At 48.0% G+C, this 18,993-nt stretch overlaps 1 protein-coding gene across 5 annotated transcripts in view; it reads right to left on the bottom strand.

The window, feature by feature from the left end:
• Positions 1-18,993, bottom strand: part of TTC7B (tetratricopeptide repeat domain 7B) — a 248,951-nt gene that overhangs the window by 215,870 nt on the left and 14,088 nt on the right. For all 5 annotated transcript variants that reach the window (XM_087448059.1, XM_087448057.1, XM_087448056.1 and 2 more), the window contains exons 2-3: positions 9,413-9,567; positions 3,821-3,989 (exon numbers count right to left, since the gene is read on the bottom strand). In XM_087448059.1, the coding sequence (XP_087304185.1) occupies positions 3,821-3,989; positions 9,413-9,567 (324 nt within the window). The remainder of the gene's footprint in view (positions 1-3,820; positions 3,990-9,412; positions 9,568-18,993) is intronic.

Here is an 18,993-nt window from a genome sequence, read left to right as displayed (position 1 = left end):
AACTCACAGACCAGCAAGGGTGTCAGATAATGGCACAACTAATACGAATATGATTTTCACGTAATTCTAATCTACTGCTATGACACTATTGAATATGACTGACTCTGAATGGGTGAGTCTCAGAGGGCTGCAGAGAAGATAGGACATGTGGGCTTGAGGGACAGAGCTTAGAGGAAGACACCTGGGCAAGAAGGTAAGGTGGAGTAACAAGGGAGTGGGGCTGAGAAGAGGAGTATATGTACAAATCTAGAGTGTTCTCTAGTGACCTGAATGTTTTCTACCTGAGGAAACCTTACCTGGCCCAAGCGAGCTCCCATCCACCTGCCAACAGAGCAGAGTGATTAAGATCATGGGCTCTGGAGTTGAAGGCTCTTCAAATTGAGTGCCCCTTCTGCCACCCAGAAGGAGAGCTTGGGCTCTAGAACCAGTCTCTGAGGTCAAGTCCTGGCTCTCCCACTTCCTACCTGTAGGACCCTGGGCAGGTTATCTAACCTCCCTGTGCCTCAGTTTTCTCATCTGTAAAATGGAAAGAATAATAGTGCCTACCTCACAGAGTGGCTGTGAAGATTGACTGAGATCCCCAAATGAAGGGCACAGTGCCTGGCACACAGTAGCCACTGATGTCATTCCTAGGAACCTCACCCAGTCTCCTTTCCCTTGTCTGTAAATCAGGAGTTGGGAGGATTAAAGAGACAGTAAAGCCAGAACATGGTGTTGGCCCACAGGAGGCTCTCAGTAACTCAATGATGTCGACTTCTGATACCCAACAGGCCAAGGCTGTGATTACCTGGCGGGCGGGAGGTGCTCCCGGCTGTGGCTGGAAGAGAAGGTGTGCGAGGTCAATGGCACTTCCAGGCTCTAGCTGAAAGCCCTGGTCAAGTCAGGGCTCAGGAAAAGCTTAGGTGACCTGTGAAAGTATGCCTAGAGCAGCATGCCAGTGGCACATGGGAGGGGCATAGGCTGGTGCATGCCCATCCAAAAGGCAGCTGAGCTCAGCTCCACCTGGTCTTGCCCTGGGGCAATGAGGGGACAGCTCTTCCCTTCTTTCCAAAGAAAGCAGAAAGCAAAGTTTTTAGCTGGATGGTTCTAATTTGAAAATGTGAGCAACTAATTCAAAAGCATTGGAAACACTGAGCCAACTAAACAAACCCTGTCTCAGGGGCCTGCAGGACAGCGGTTCACAACATTCATCTAATCCTTGTCAGCAGCCTTCCCTTGAAAATTTTCAAGGACCTTGATGAAGAAAGAAAAACCAAGAATACTCCTACACAGAGCTAGGATCAAGACCCTCTCGACCTCCTCAAAAAACTGGCCTGTCTCTGGGCATCTCCATGAATTAGAGGCCCTCCACCCTTGTGGTCCCTCCACCAAATACTTATCCTTCAAGCTAATATTTACATCATGCTCACTATGTGCCAGGCACTGTTTTAGGCATTTTACATATACTATCTCATGTAATCCTCATGACAACCCAGTGAGAGCTTGACAGATGGGGAAACTGAGGAACAAAGACATCAGGCCCTCGCATAAGGTCTCATGGCCAGCACAGCCACACGTGACAAAGGCGGGATGGACCCAGGCAGATGGTCCAGTGCTGCTGCTCACAGCCATCGCTGCATGCTGCCTCTCTCCCGGCCAACCCAGGCTCCCGGGGGCTGGGTCCTCCTGGGCGACAGGCCACTTCCTCTAGGCAAAAGCGACCCTTCCCTCTCCCTGCACAGTGTGACTCTGCGTGTGCCTACAGAAATCAGAAACCAGCCAGGGCCGGGTCTCCCAAGAGCCAGCCAGCATGTCCCAAGAGCCAAGTGTCTTAGCCCCATGGCTGGGGACCATATGTCACCCAAGGCCAGACTTGGGGACCGAATCTCCTGTCCTCCCTGCCTGCTTTGCATGGTAGCCACAAGACTAAGCTGGCAGTGCCACCTGCAAACGGTCTGCTATCACCAGGCTGCCTTAGATCCAACACTAAGACCTGAGCTCTTGGTGCTAAACAGGCCCTAGAGCCATCCCCCACCCCCAACTAGCAAACCAACTCCGGGCTACCATCCACCAGGCCCCAGGTCAATCAGGTGACTGGAAAGTGCCAGAAGCAGCTTTGCTCTCATCGCAGAATATCATTCCTGGCCCAAAGTGACACGCACACACACCTATCTCCCTTAAGCCTAAGGCACATGAGGTGGCTGAGTGAGCACGAGAGAGAGAAGAGGGCAGCTGTGTGGCACAGACCCCAGCACACTCCAAGGCTCAGACAGAGGCAAACCCAGGCCAGGCGCTCTCAGGACCCCCTGAGACAGCCTCAAAGGACTGTGCCCATTAAACCGCCAGAGTGACGGTATCTTTTCCCAACCCACAGGGATCTTCAGAAGATTAATTAGATGAAGCTGGCAGTACTCGAGGCTCCCCAGGGAACTGGGTGAATATGTCGCCCCCATCAAAAAGCTCTCGGTCTTTGTTCAACATTGCACAGGACAACCAAGTCAAACAGCTGGCAGCACACAAGTGGCCAGCTCACTGCTGTTCTGGAGGGTCAACCCACGAGGGGCCTTGGCCTCTGTGCCAGCCACAGTCAGTCACAATGCACAGTTTGCACAGTAGGTGGCAGGAAGGAGAGGAGCTGCTTCAGATGGTTCTCTTCTCACCGTGGCCTTTAAAAGTCCAACTCAAAGTGTCTCTCCTCCTCCAGGAAGCCTTCCTGGCCCTGCTGGCCTGCAGTGACCTCTCCCGCCTCTGAAAAGCTATTACCCAGGCCCGGCCTTTACCATTTGCTGCCTTGTTTGGAGCTGAGGTTTTTTTTCTGTGTGTGTGTGAGGAAGATCAGCCCTGAGCTAACATCCATGCCAATCCTCCTCTTTTTTGCTGAGGAGGACCGGCTCTGAGCTAACATCTATTGCCAATCCTCCTCATTTTTCTCCCCAAAGCCCCAGCAGATAGTTGTTTGTCATAGTTGCACATCCTTCTAGTTGCTGTATGTGGGATGCCGCCACAGCGTGGCTTGACAAGCAGTGCATCGGTGCGCGCCCAGGATCCCAACCCGGGCCGCCAGTAGCAGAGCACGCGCACTTAACCGCCAAGCCACGGGGCCGGCCCCTGGAGCTGAGATTTTAAACTATCATTCAGTATGTGCCAGGTACTGTGTCCAGTGCTTTACATAGAGTTGTGTTACTCCTCACAACTCTATCAAATGGATGTGATTAAACCCATTTCACAGATGAGGAAGCAGCAACCTGGAAAGGTCAAATCACGTGCGTGTCCTGCCTCTCTGTCATTTCCATGGATTGTGTTCTCTCACATTAGATGACAAACTCCTTCCTGGCCATCAGGGTGATGTTGCCTTTCCCTTCTATCCCCTAAACCCCTAGGCACACAGTTAAACACTGGATGACTGACTGTCACAGGGACTGCCATATATAGCAACACTTAGCCTTAATTAACCCAGAGGCGGCATTAATGAATAAAAATGTGCTCAGCCACGTGGCCAATTGGTCACGTGACAAGAATCCCTGTATGTGCTGTACAGCATCTTAATTACCAAGAAAAGTCCTTGCACATTAATTACCAGGAAACTTGGCCGAAATGTTTTTCCTTCATTCCCTTCACTGATAACTGAAGAACTGACACTCTGAGGAAACACCGTGTTTCTGGGCTTAAAATTATCCAACGCGTGCAGTGGGGCCGACCCCAGTGGCCTTGCTGGGAGTTGCCAGGGTTAAGCACCAGCCAAGGGCACAGGGGTGAACTGTAGGCTCCAGGCAGGCTCTGCTGGCTCCAAAGAGCGTGACCCCGGGGGACACCCTCCGCGGGAGAGAGGGCGCAGGCTCACCTTTGGTGGCGTAGGCTTCTGCAATCATCCGCAGCCTGTAAGGAGGGACAGCAGTCAGCGGCAAGTCATCGAGGCCCACCCGGGCGTAAATGTTGAGAGCTTCTTTATAATCTCCTTCCACGTAATTCAACTTGGCCATGATCAGATTGGATTCTTGTAGGAATTCTGACTAGAAGGAAAAGGAGAGAAAACAACATTTTCCTACGATATTATGTGCGATGCTCTCTCAGGGCCCAGCCACCTGCTGCTGCAAAGCCCGGTGGCTCTGCACACAAAAACGTGTGCACAAATGTTCACAGCAGGATTGTTCACAAGAGCCCCAAAGTGGAAACAACTCAAAAGTCTGTCCATCAACTGATGAGTGGGTAAGCATAACGTGGTCTGGCCACAATGGAATATTATTCAGCCATAATAAAGAAGTACTGACCCATGCTACCACATGGGTGAACCACAAAAACACTGTGCCAGGTGAAAAAGTCAGTCACAACAAGCTACATATTGTATGCTTCCATTCATACGAAATGGCCAGAATGGTCAAATCTACAGAGGCAGAAAGTAGATTAGCGTTCGCCTAGGGCTGGGAGGATGAGGGAATGGGAGGAGACCGCTAATGGTTATGGGTGTATTTTTGGGGTGATGAAAAATGTTCTAAAATTGAGGTAATGGTTGCACAACTCTGTGAATATACTAAAAACCATTGAATTGTACACTTTAAATGGGTAAATTATATGGCATGTGAATTATATTTCAATAAAGCTGCTGCAAAACAAAAACCCTGAGGCTCCCCTCAGGCCCTTGAGCTGGGCTGGGCCAAGAATGAAAGGAATGCTTTATGAACAAAACGTATAAGCACCTGCCTCAAAGAAGGACATCCTGCTGGGTCCTGCCCACCGTACTGGGGGTGGACCCCACGCCTGTAACCCAAATAACTCGAGGAGGGAGGCTTTCTAAATTGGTGCAAAATCAAGACTTGCCGTCTTTCCAGGGGTGACCTTTTCTCACCGAGCCATTCCAGCTCGTTAAGGTGACTGACCCCTGGTCCCCTCCCCAGAGGCTGCAAGCTCTAACAGTCCTGTGACGGGCTCTCCTTCCTCTCCAGTCAGGAGAGGTTGGCTTCCGCAGTCCACACCCGCCAGCCTCACCCTCTCCCCTTCTCCCACCCCGCGCTCATCAGCAGCGAAGAAGAGGCAACCCAGCCATCTATATAAGGAAACAGACTTATCAGCCTCTCCAGGCCTTCTCCCTGGAACCCAAGCTATACAAGGCTAGAGTTTTCAGTTTATGGAAGCACGCCAGGGAGCTGCACTGTTCTGTAATCTATAGCTATGACGGGCTGGGCCACCCCTAGGTAACCAGCCAGAACATGGCGAAGCAGCTAGTTGATTCAAGGTGGCCAGCTTCCAGGCATCTCTTGAAAGGGAGCAGGGGCAACAGGCAGCACTGGGGAGGATGGCAGAACGGGCAGAGAGGACTGCAGGGAACAACAAGGTTTTATGAGTGGCCTAAGGGAGAAGCAGCAGCGCAAGAAATGAGAATTGTATTTGCAAATAAAAATCCAAGCAGACTTAAGAAAAAAAGAGTTGTGAGAAAAAGCACCCACCACAGGGGTTCTTTACCCGGCTGGGGACAGGGCAGGCTTGGGTATTTTGAAAAGGCTTCCCTCCTTCCGCCAGGCCTCCAGCACCGAGAACCATGGGCTTAAAAGCAAACTGAAGGGGGAGGAGGAGGGGAGTTAGTGTTTGGTTCTGGAGATGGATGGTGATGACGGTTACACCACAATGTGAATATACTTAATGACACAGAACTGTACACTTAAAAATGGTTATAACGGTAAATTTAATGTATATTTTATTACAAGAAAAAACAGTTCAAAAAATTTTTTAAATTAAAAAAAAAGCAAACTGAAGGGCCAGATGGAAAATATGCAGGAGTCTGAAGAAAATGACAAGTGTAGAGGCACAGTATGGACGCAATGGGAGAGCCTTGCTGGGCAAGTCTGATCTGCGGCCTCGAGCACAGGAGGAAACAGCTCGGCCAAGGCCACTGGGCTGCGGGTGGGGGGAGAACAGCTCCGGCACGGTGCCCGCGCCACCTTGCTCACGATAAGCAGTTTTCTTGACTTGAATCAGAAGCAGGTCTCCTGACTCGTAGTCCAGGCTCTTTCTGCCACACCACACTGCTCCCTTGCTCTGGCCCTTCCAGCCTCAATCCACTTGTGTTTGCACAATATCTGTCTGCACAGGGCTTTAGTGAGCTCCCAGCCAGAAGACACACTGACTTCAGGTCAAGAAGAGAAGAAGTTTCCCATTAGCCAGTGTACTGGGCCAGCACACCCATGCAAAAGCTGTGACTTTGGAACATTCTTTATAAAGTTGAGGAAGCTAAAAAATGGAAATAGGAGAAAAATTTTCCAGGTAGAACCAATAAAACTGCAGTAAATGACATGTATCTAGCACTGTGTAGTTGTGAAAGAACTCTCACATCTGAGCCCCAAAACAACCCTGAGCTAAGTTTACTTACAGACAAGAAATGTGAAGCTCAGAGAGGTTAAATAACTTCCCCAAATCACACAGCTTATAAGTCCAGAACTAGAATGCAAACTCAGGAATTCTAACTTGAAATTCAACGTTCTTACTACCGCTTTGGGTTATAGAGGATGGAGCGCAAAAACTACCAGCTCCTGGTAAAATAAAAGGTTAATTTTTTCAAAATGAAGTTAGAGGGGTTAGGAGTGGGAAAGAAACTAGCCTTTCTCCCCTGACACACAGTCACACCCTCACACCTCCTGGAGGGACACTTGAGTCTGACTGGCTGTCACTGAGAGCTGTGGCCCCATGTGCCCATTGTCCCTCCACCCTTTCCCACTGATCAAGACCCACTAGTGTCATGGAGACAACTGGTCTCTACCTTTGGAGGAAAGTGTAGCAATGCCCTTTGAAAGAAACTGAACAGGGAAGAGAAAATACTTGGTTTTTAAAGCCTGAAATGCAGCATCACGTCCTTCAGAACGTGGGCTTCCTATGTTAAAGTGATGCTCTCACGCCAGCCTCTGAGGGGCCACCGGGGGCTGCATCCAGGGGAGACAAACATACACAAAGGAGGCTCTCTGTCAGGGTTTCCAGAAGCCTGTGGCTACATAACAGACAGACACTAACACTAACATTCAAATGTTGAGCAGTCTTGCCAATCCAAGCCCTCAATTCCACCAGGGCCAAGGAGGTGACCAGATGACAAAGAGGAAGGACATCTCAGAATGGAAGCTCACAGGCTTGGAATATGTAGGAGCTGGGAGGGTCCAAGCTTACCCTCCAATAGCCCATCCCATTCAAACCTACAGAAACTAAGCCCCAGAGAGGGAAGTGACCTCCTCGGGGTTGCACAGCAATTTGGGAATAGGCACGAGTTTCCAATACAGATACGAAAGGTAAAGCCAAGGAAAACATGGCTTCTCTGGGGGAAATGTACACAAGCAGGAAGTCCAAGGAAGTAGCCCCAGAGGATTCTGAGACAGGAAGAAAGGAAAACGAAAGAGAAATCATCAAGGTTAAAAGGTCAGAGATACAACTCAATAACAACAACAAAACCAACCCAATTGAAAAATGGGCAAAGAACTTGAATAGACATTTCTCCAAAGAAGATATACAAATGGCCAATAAGCACATGAAAAGATGCTCAATTAATCGTTAGGGAAATGCAAATCAAAACTACCATGAAATACCACTTCAAAACTATTAGGATGGCTGCTATCCAAAAAAAAAAAACAGAAAATAAAATTTAAAATGCTGGCAAAGATTAGGGGCTGGCCTGGTGGCATAGTGGTTAAGTTCGTGCGTTCCACTTCTGGTGGCCCAAGGTTCACAGGTTCGGATCCCGGGCACGGACCTATGCACTGCTCATCAAGCCATGCTGTGGCGGTGTCCCATATAAAGCAGAGGAAGATGGGCACGGATGTTAGCCCAGGGCCAGTCTTCCTCAGCAAAAAAGAGGAAGACTGGCAACTGGTGTTAGCTCAGGGCTAATCTTCCTCACAAAAAAAAAAAAAAAAAAAAAAGCTGGCAAGGATGTGGAGAAATTGGAACCCTGTGCACTGCTGGTGAGAATGTTAAGTGGTGCAGCTGCTACGGAAAATAGTATGGTGGTTCCTCAAAATATTAAACATAGAATTACCATATGATTTAGCAATTCCACTTCTAGGCATATACCCAAAAGAATTGAGGGCAGGATCTCGAAGAGATATTTGTAAACCCACATTCATAGCAGCATTATTCACAAGAGGCAAAAGATAAAAGCAACCTAAGTGTCCATTGACAGATGAAAGGAAAAACAAAATGTGGTACATACATACATACAGTGGAATAATAGCCTTAAAAAGGAAGGAAAATCTGACACATGCCACAACATAGATGAGCCTTAAGGACATTATGCTAATGAAATAAGCGAGTCACAAAAAGAAAAATACTGTATGATTCCACTTATATAAGGTACTTAGACCAGTCAAAATCATAGAGACAGAACATAGAATGGTGGTCGCTGGGGCTGGGGGGAGGGGAGAATGAGGAGTTACTAATGGGCACAGAGTTGCAGTTTTGCAAGATGAAACAGTTCTGGAGACGGATGGTGGTGCTGGCTGCACAATACTGTGAATGTACTTAATGCCACTGAACTTATACACTTATAAATGGCCAAATGGTAAACTGTAAGTTATGTACCTTTTATCACAATTGAAAGAAAGAAAGAAGGAAGGAGGAAGGGAGGGAAGGAAGAAGAAAAAGTCAGAGCTTCAAAAGTTCACTGAAGACTGCCCATCCTCAATAGAAAATACATCCTAAAAACAAAGGAGCCTTCTAAAGAAGCTGATGGAAATGGGACTTCAGGAAAGCAGTAAGAGCCAGAGAGAGTAAGTGAGCTCACGGGGTGGGTGGGGAGGGGGCCAGGGAAGCGAAGGCGAGATGAAAGGGGATTCAAAAGAAGCAGGAAAGGAAAGCCATGTGAGAGGGAAAGCTGAGTATCAATAGAGACTAGAAAACAGGCTAGATGAATAGAAGGGCAGCGCTGAAGGTCTCCTGTGCCCTGAGGATTAGGGTCATTGCTCAGGGAAGGGCTGTCCTGGTTCCCTCCCACACAAAGCTACCAGGCCTGCTGTCCTCAGCGTGAAACCCCACATGGCTCTGGGCCAGAGCAGCCTGGGACATTCACAAGCCATGTATTTTAGGCAGGAAATTGTGCGCTAAGTGATACTCCTGATTCACTTCTCTCTTTTCTAGAGTGGGACAAGATATCAGGTTGAGCTCTGCGCTACATACAACAGCTTTATTCCAAGCACCTGGCGAAGATTAGTGCCATTTTTCAAGAGAATGTCTCACTAAAGACTCTCAGTAGAGAGACCTTATTGGACCCCACAGCCAGCCTAGAGGCTGACACAGTCACACAGAGAGCTAGCCTGCTTCTGAGAAGACAAGACATGGCAGTGTGCAGATGTGCTCTGAACATCGCCCAGTTCATCACTGGGCATCCTTCCAACCACACACTGCCCTGAGGAGGTGGAGCCAGCATCTCCCCACTGTCCCCCCTCATCCCCCAGACCCATGCTACCTTGAGGTTCCCTCGGTCCAGGGCGGCGGTCAGATGCTTGCGGACCTCAGTCAGCTGGGGCCTGGGGCCTCGGGGACTGGCCCCCTGCCGCAGGGGGTGTTCCTTCAGGTACTGCTCCAGCTTCGACTCCCCAAGGAGGAGTTCTGCCATGTCATCTACAAAGAACAAAGTGAGAAGCTAAATGGGAGCCAGGAATGGTCTGTGTGCTGGGAAGCCCCAAGGACTTCAGAACCACACCCTGCTCCATGCCCCCAGCAAGGCCCTTCTGGAACTTCATGACCTTGGATGGAGTCTAAGTAGGCACCATCTTACAGTGAATTCAGTTCATTAGTAAAGAACATTCCAGTAGTATGTACTCAAACAGCCAGTGGCTGAAGCATTCAGTCATTCCTTTGTCACACATTTATTGAATCTAGAAAGATGGATACATATTAACACGGAGAGAGCTCAAGTTCAGTAGAAAAAACACAAAGATGTCTTATGTTTTATTCCGTATAATCTTTACAAAACACATACAAAACCCAAATACTATATATTTTCCAAAAGTGATTCAGTGAAATCTCCTAGCTTTTTTGTGTTCTATGGCCTTATACACGGATATGAGCTGATGAAATATCTTGTACTATCAGATTCTTAGAAAGAATTTGTGTCAAAATGACCTCAATGCATGCAATCGGTTTCTGCCTAAAAATCAAACCTATACAGACACTGATACTTGGGAATGTTCGTATGGAGGTTTTACTCCTAAGAGTATGCTACTTACAGTTATAACTTTGTTAATGTCTGTGTTGGCTTGTTAATTAGAATAAAAAGTTCACTCCAGGAGCAGCTCTGTGGAATCCACTCATCTAGATATTCTGAATAAACCCAGAACAATTCACACACCAGCCTGAGCATGGTCTATTTTTTCTGTGATGGGACAGAACATAATTGTATTAAAATATAAGAGCAGTTTTAAAAGGTCTGGAAGGATATACCTCAAATCCATGATTGCAGTGACCGCTGGGGGCAGGAGAGGGGGACCTCAGCTGGCGTTAGTGGCCAAAATGGACTTGAGCTTTATCTTTAATATTCCAGTCCCAGAAAAGGGAACAGATTTGCCTATTATTTGTGCAATCTAAAATTAACTCAAAAAATAATCACGGACGACCCACTGCGATTCTGGGTGGTAGGTCCATTGAAGGCCGAGAGCTATAACAAGAGGCTTTCCAAGTCCTCTGGCCAGTGACCTACAGCTGCCGAATCTGTAGTTCTCAGCAGCGCCTTTGTCTGTGAACTGGGAAGCCTAAAACAATCTTTTAGAGTTGAGACCAGGGTCCTGGGAGGAGCCAAGCAACACCAACACAGGGCTGAGTTAAGTTATTGAACACAAGGGTTCTGCAGTTGTCCAAGAAGAAAAAGCAAGTCGCCTACCAGATGAGAACATCAGGCGGGACCCACAGCAGCGTTCCACACCAGAAGACAAGGAAGGAAGTGATGTCTGCAGAGGGCACAGGCACACAAAGCATAACGCAAGTGGACCGGACCCAGCCACAATACCAGTCAGGTACGTCAGGGACGAAGGCGACAAGCAGCATCCTCCCAGGAGCACGAGCCCTTCTTCAGAAAGAAATCCAGCTAATCAAGAACTGCAGGACTCAAGGATGAAGGACGTGTAGGCAAAGGCCTGACTGAGTATCAGAGCGTTGACATACAGAACACTAAACGCTACAGAACTACAGTCACAGAACAGGATATGACGTCATAAACCAACACAATGCAAAAGCAATAATATATCAAAAATTGGGAGGCGCTTCAGAGGGCCATGTCCTCATCTTTCAAAAAACTGTAATATATGTTTAAAGAAAAAAAAACATGATTCTAATCTTTTTTAAATTTTATCAGACTCAGGAAATGATGTCATGTGGTGAAGCGTTTATTTGGAGCTCAAGGATTCCTTTAGATTCCCTTTGGTTTCTTTTTTCCCATTAGTACTTATTAACACTTTATTTTTTAAATAGAGCACAACTGTCCAATAGAAATATATGCAAGTCACAGGTTATTTTTAAAGTTTTAGGAGCTATATTAAAAAAGAAAAAAGTAACAGGTGAAATTAATTTTAATAATATATTTTATTTAACTTAATATATCCAAAATATTATCAGTTTAATAAGTAATCAATATTTTTAAATTATTGAGATATTTTACATTCTTTTTTCATATTAAGTTTTCCCAATTTAGTGTGTACTTTACACTTATAGCACATCTCAATTCAAACCTGCCCCATTTCAAGTGGTCCAGAGCTACACCAGGCTGGTGGCTATCGTATGGGACAGGAGTATGACCACTGTTGATAAATGTACATCTGTTTATCTTTATATCTGTCCATGTCCCTAGAAAGATGTCTAGGATGAGTATTACTTAAGAGTAAATGATAGAAATTTGTAAATGATAGGATTTGGGATAATTTTTTAACTCTCATCTTTGTCATTTGAATTACTTTTATTGAACAGAATCATTTTATATTACTTTTAGAAAAAACTGTAACTCTTCTTTAACAATTGGAAGTATATATGCAGGGACATTAATAGTGGTTACTTCTGAGTAGTGAGACTATCAGTATACACTGAATTTCCTTTCAGTATATTTTAAATTTCCAAAAAATAAAATGGGATTCAGGGTCCTAGATTTAAATCCCAGTTTGTCACTGTGACTTTGGCCCTAGAATTGAACCTCAGGGCTTTGGGGGGCAATTCTAAGAAAGCCCCTCTGTATGCCTGAGCTGAGGACTCCTCTCTCCCCATTATTCCACATTATTCCACATTATTCCCCGCCCCTCCGCTCACCTCCCTGCTGCGGGCTCCTCTGACCTTGCATCTGGAAAGGGCTGCCCTGAGCAGCATCCTACCACAAGAAAGGACCATAGATCAGGACTTCTGCTCCCTCTTTCTGGCTGTGGGACAGGGGGCATATTACTTACTCTCTTGAAGCATCAATTCCCCATTTATAAAATGGGGACAATACCACAACCACAGCAAAACTGTGGAGTTGAGCTAATGAGTTCTCGGGGGGAAACGCTGTGACCTGGAGTGACCACACCTCTCAACTGTGCCTTACAGGATGAGTAGGATCTGGACTAGCAAACAATACAGGGAAGGGCAAACCAGGCTGGGGGAGCATAAGAAAGGTGCAAAGGCAAGGGAAGTATGTTGAACCGAGTGGCCGGGGAGTGGGGTGGGGGTGAGTGAGAAAACGAGCACGGAGACTCAGCCGAGAGCAGAAAGTGGGGATTTAATGGTTCTCTCTCCCCCCGCCTCCCTACTCAGCCCCACCACCACAGGATGACTTCCAAATCCCTTGGCATGGAAAACAGGTCCTGGTCAAGTTCTCTGCATGCACGTGCCAGCCCGGTCCACTCCTCCAAGCCTTTGGAATGCTCTGGAATGCTGAGAGCACCATTCAGCATTACTTGGTAAACACCTACTAATCTTTCAAGCACCACTGATCTCTCCCCACTTATGCCCCATCCCAAGCCACCACCAGCTGCCCCAGGAACCTCGAGCACCCTAACCTAGGTGTTTATATATCTGTCTGCCCCTTCTAGACTGCGAGGAGAGGCATGAAGGAAGCACCTGTGTGTTCTTTATTTTTGAGTCCCAGGGCGGAACACAACACCTGGCACAGAGTCAGTGCTCGATAAATGGTGAATTAACTCAACAACAGGCCGAGGCACTTGGACTGCACGCGCCACAGTTTTGCCAGAATCTGCCAGTTGTCCCCAAATATTCATTCTCCCCTTCTTCCTTTATATTAGAACCCCCAAGTTTTATCAGTGCACACAGCTGCTGGGTGCAAGACTGTAACTCCCCAGGCGCCCTGGGAGCTAGATGCTGCCATGTGACTAAGCTATGGCCAACAGGATGCCAGCAGAAGTGTTACATGCAGCTTCCGGGCTGTGCCCTTAGAGGGAACGGGCTTGCCCTCCAGCTCCTCTTCACCCTACCCCACCAGCTGGAATGTGGCTGTGCTGATGGAAAATGGCCCATCCATCCTAGATCATGAGATGGAAGCCATCTACTGAGGACGGCAGAGCAACACAACATAAGGAGCCTTGTCTCCAACACCCAGGAGCTGCCGCCAAGCCCTGGGCTGTTGATGATCAATTATTACATGAGAGAGAAACATTAACTTCTACCTTATTCTTGCTTAAGTCACTGTTATTCTGACCTTTGTCACACGGGCCAAACTGGTATCCTAACTAGATCTCCCAGACACGAGACAGGCTTCAAGTTGAGAACCACTGTCTGAGAACTCCTTACCAACACCCATCCTGGGTTCACTTGTTTCTAAACAGAATTCCGCAGAACCCAACTGAGAGCTTAGGTAAAACTCCCAGACTCTTCACCTCTTCTATTTCATTGGTTTTACATCCTGGGCTTGCAAAAACGTGTAAGGGCCACATAGTTAAAGAGCAGTGTAAAAACCACCACTCTTGTGTTATGTGGGATTTATGTCCTTTAGTTCATTGATCTCCTGACACTGGGGGAACACACAGAGTCTTCCTGCCAACGTGTGGAGAGAGCCCGGCTCTATCGGGAACAACCGGGAGGGCCCTGGGAAAGGCTCAGCTGAGAGGAAGAGGCTTTCCTCAGAATTAGAAGACATGGTCCTTCCCGCAGGGAGGTTCTAGTCCTTCAGGACGATTCGACACGATGCAGCTCTCATGGAGATGTGTACAGGCCTGGATGGGCGGAAAGAAGGAGACAAAGCCTTCCCCCAAAATGTGACAGGTATATGTTTGCAAGGTGGAAAATGTGGGGAGAGGCATTCAGGCAGAAGGAACAGAATATGCAAAGGCATGACACAGCCTAGTTGTTTGGGGAACGCCCAGTAGTCTGTTAGAGCTGAACCATGAAGCACAGGGAGAGGACGAGGGGAACCATCAGGGGAGTTTCCTGCCAGGTAGGCAAGGATCAGCTCCTCAGTTCTTCTGGAAGGAGGTGCACACTCCAAGTAAAGAGCTTACAATCTAATTTGAAATTTAGCATAACGGCTACAAAATCATTTTTTAAATTTTTCAAATTTTTAGGCTCCAATTAATCTCCCAAGCAAACTATGTTTTCTTTGTTCCTCTTCAGTAAAAGTGACTTCCCTGCCACTCACTCTCCCACCAGGCGGGCAGGGATCTTAAACCCATCAAAGAACTCCTGCCAGAGAAATTACACAGAGGCTGCAGGGCTTGGTCCTAAGGACGGTGGGGCGCAGCGGCTTGACCAACATGCCTTGGGCCCTGGCTGCGCTTGTCAAGGCCCTCACAGGTTCCCATTCAGAATCCACCAGCAACAAAAGAAACAGACGTCACCTAACCAGCTGTTATCGCCCAATAGTGAGTCCAGCTACATGCTAGGACAGGGAGGCACAGGGAAAAAAGACACCTCGGCACACGAGAAAATTAATTCCAGTTGGATTAAAGAATTAAATGTAAAATAAAAGAGGATCAAAATGTTAAAAATAGACTTTTGCTTGCAGCGAAGATGAAACAGATTTACCCTCCTATATGAAATAACCACAAAAACAAGACAGAATATATGAAAAAAACAGTTTTAAAGACACTGGACATCAGGCAAGCGAGGAAAGTGGCCCCTGAGAACTGGGTAGGAAACCAGGTGAGCTCTATGAACGCCTGGAGAGTTTCCAGCTGTGACAGAGGACCAGGGACCCTTACATCAGAATCCTGCCTCATGAAAGACTTAAATCTGAGTCTCTCTTCCCCCCACTTGCCTACTGGCACTCACTAGGCACAGAGTAGAGCACAGCCGGGCTTCCCACCGCTGCAGGTGTGGCCTCAGGACTGCAAAGTAGGGCCAGGCATGTACTTTCCAGAATGGAAAAGCCCAGTACAGTGGTCCAATGTGGAGGAAAGAACTCTGGCCTCAGGCAGCCTTGGGCTTGAATCCCAGCTCCTTTGCTTATAGCTGTGTGGCACTGGGTAAGTCATTTAACCTCTCTGAGCTTTAGTTTCCTCACCTGGCTACTGTGAGATAATATATGTAATGCATATAGTACAAAGCAGGTGCTGAATAAACGTTAATTACTATTACTGTTATTTGCATTCATTTTGGACTTACTACTTCCCAGAATGGTGATGGTGCTCAGGGCAAGCTGCCCCAGGAAGCACCACTCTGGTTTGCGGATTATTTCGAGCTGAAGACAATAAGGACATTTGACCTCCCCCACTAACTGCCTAAAGAATCTGACATGGTGGCTCATTCCTGGAACAGATCTTCTATCATGATGGCTATAAAGATAATGTAAAATAGATGTTACAATGGGAGGGGCACCAAGCCCCTTTTATCAAAAAAACTCTATCTCTCCCTGACCAAATGATCAATAGATGACCCTGAAAAGAATTGTCCTTCTGCCCTCTGAAGTCCCAGGCCACTACCCAGCCCCAACACGTTCCTCGCCTTTAGCTGCAATACTTAAGCAAGCAGCTTAGACAGAGGGACGAGTTGCTCATTTCTGAGTTTCTCCCATGTATACATGTTATTAAACTTGGTATTATTTTCTCCTGCTAACCTGTCTTGTTGATTATTTGGCCAGCCAGAAGAACCTTAAGGGAAAGGGCAGAGGGTGATTCTCCCTCTTCCCCCTACAATGGTTACGTTGGATCTAGTGGGGCCAGAAAGCTCTGAGACACAATCCCTGCGCCCAAGAGGCCTGCAATCTAGTAGGAAGACATGAATGCTATGCGACATTCATTACTAGCCAAGCGATACTGAGCTCTCACTAAACGCCATGTAGTGTGCTAGAAAGTTCACATCATCCTGTTAGTCCTCCAAACAATACCGGGACGTTAATAATATTATTATCTCCACCTCACAGTCAGGGAACCAGGCACCAGCAGTGAAGCAACATGCCAGAGGTCACAGAGCCAGCCTGTCCTGGAGCTGGGATGTGAACCCAGGCTGTCTGCATATGCTGTCTCCCCAGCACGCCCAGCACAAACCATGTGGACATCAGCGTGGAGAGAAGGGGCCCAGCTTCCCTCCCAACCAGCTGTGTGACCCTGGCCAAGCCACTTAACGCTCCACTGCAGGGCCGGACAGGCAGTTTCTAAGCCCCATTCCTGCTCCACCTGCACAGTTCAGGGGACTGGAGTGAGGGGGGACTCGGGGTGCCCAGGGCTGGTCTCACCTTCCCCACAGGCATTTTTTGGGGTGTGAGGCTGCAGAAACCAGATCCCCAGTGACTTATACAGAGTTAACACCTGAAGCTGAATGGAGCCCACTCCGTGAGGAGAAGAGTGTGGGGAATTAGCCCCCAGCGGGGACCCTGGGCCCGTGGTTCATCTCCAAACAGACAAGCCCGTAAGTCTCGCGGCTGGCACAGCTCAATGCCCAGGTGCCTCGGCCTCCCTAACCCCCAGGGAGGCAGGGGCTGTGGCCTTTGCCCCTTGAGGTGACTGCCCCTTCCTCACAGCCTCCCCCTTTGCAGGATAAGCATAACACACAGAGGTTTGATTAGATGGTAAGGAAAAAACTTAGAGCTTCTACTCTATTCCAGGGAGTACTTGATATCAGTACAAAAAAATCTCAACCACACGGTTTACATGTCAATAGGGAAGCATTTAGGTCTATTCAAACCATTCCTGCCGCAGCTCGGATCCAAGAGGAAAAACAAACCCCCATTCAAGCAGGAACCGGTTCTTCAGTGTCTCGCTTCGTCACCCAGCAAAGACAGCCAGGTGCTCCATTGCTTTGTCTCAGGACGACCTCAGTGAACTTCATCCCCTCGTTTGTTTGGCTTCTTGTCAGTCCCAGGCCCCCTGACATCTGCAGTACTTCCCCCACCCACCAGCATGTTGCCAGGACAGCAGACACCGTAGGACAGGGCTGGTAGGAGTATAAATGGTGCGCGTGTCCACAGAGGGCAATCAGCAACGTCTATCAAATGATTTATGGACCTGTACCATCTGACCCAGAAATTCCAGTTTTGGCAACTTATCCCATAGATACACACACTCTAGATGTACTCAAAGATGTACAGACAGGGGCGTTTACCACATACAGCCCACTGGTAAAGCAAAGGATAGGAAACAACCTATAGGGTCCTCGACAGGGGACCTGCTAACTGAATTACGGTGTCCCTCATGTGACGGGACATGGCATATCCATTAAACAAAGGGAACACATGTAAAGACAGCTCCGTGGAGCCTGACTGCACAAATGGCCCCAGATCTTCGTGGCTGCCTGAGTCCACATGCTGTGTGGCCTCTTGCACTGATCCTGGGCTTGGCCACATGCCTCGCTCTGACCGATGGCCCAGTAGCAAATCTGTTGCACGGAGAAGCTTGGGAAAGAGCTTACTCACTTCTGCCTCCCTCTTGCTTCTCGGTGACCAGCATGAGAACGTGCTCAGGCTAGCCTGGGAGTAGGAGGCTGAAAAGCCACGTGGAACAGAGCTGAGTCGTCTCAGCCACGGCCCCACCATATAAGAGAGCCCAGCCAAGGCCAGCAACATCACTGCGCTGACCCACGGCTGGCCGTAGATGCACAAGCGAGCCCTGGCAAGCCCAGAATCATGAAAAAAAATAAAAGGTGGTTGTTTTAAGACACCAAGTTTTGAGATGGTTTGTTACACATCAATAGATAATCTCAAAGATAGATACAAAATTGGGTGTGCCTTATGTTACTATTGTGGGTAAAAAACAAAAACCAACAAGATACTTTCTTATAAATACAACAGATATACACAATATTTCTGAAAGGACCTCCTAAGAGTGGTAGTTTTGTGAAAAGGAGCAAGAGGACACGGAGATGATGGAGGAAGGCAGTTACTTTTCGCTATTCCCTTTTGTGTTATTTGATTTTTATTACCATGCACATTATGGTACACAAAACACTAACTGGTTAATTTAAAAAGAAAAAGGATGGCCCGTGTTACAGTGTGCTCTAAATCAAGAGTGGCTAGTTTGGTTGCCCACAGAGGGGTCCATACGACCTAGACCATCTCAGAACCAAGAGAAGGAGTTTCAAGTCTGTGGTTACCACCGAGAGCCCAGCTCCTGCTCTGCCTGGGCCACCAGCCTCTCACACATACACACCAGGCCCTCAGCATCCTTCCGAGGCCGTGGCAATCCATCTCACCTGAGGGTGCCTGGACATGCTGTACCTCCCTCCCTTCTCCTGCCAAAATCCCCAGCATCGTTTGAGACACATCTCAGGGTCACCTTGGAGGAGCTTTCCCAGCTCCCTCGGCCGAGCTAATCACGTTCCTCACAGCACTCTGCACGTTCATTCATCAGCCAGCACTTATTCAGCACCTGCCAGCACCAGGGCCTTACAGCAGGGAATGGGACAGAGGAGGTCCCTGCCCTCACGGAGCTTACATTTCTAGACAGGGAGACAAAGAGGCAAACCAGAAAAAGGCCAGACAGTGGTAAGAGATGTTCAGAGAACTAAAACAGGCGGCGTGCTAGCGAGTGACGAGGGGACTGCTTGAGAGTGGGAGGTCAGATCAGGGAAGGGGTCTCCATGGAGAGTGCACTGAGACTTGAACGACCAGACAGAGTCAGCCAGGCAAGGATCTGAGGGAAGAGC

The sequence above is a fragment of the Ceratotherium simum genome, chromosome 24 (assembly GCF_057802395.1).
Source record: "Ceratotherium simum simum isolate JZ-2026a chromosome 24, ASM5780239v1, whole genome shotgun sequence".
Taxonomy (NCBI): Eukaryota; Metazoa; Chordata; class Mammalia; order Perissodactyla; family Rhinocerotidae; genus Ceratotherium; species Ceratotherium simum.
The sequence above is the reverse complement of the archived record's forward strand: the minus strand, read 5'-3'. Positions and strand labels throughout refer to the sequence as shown.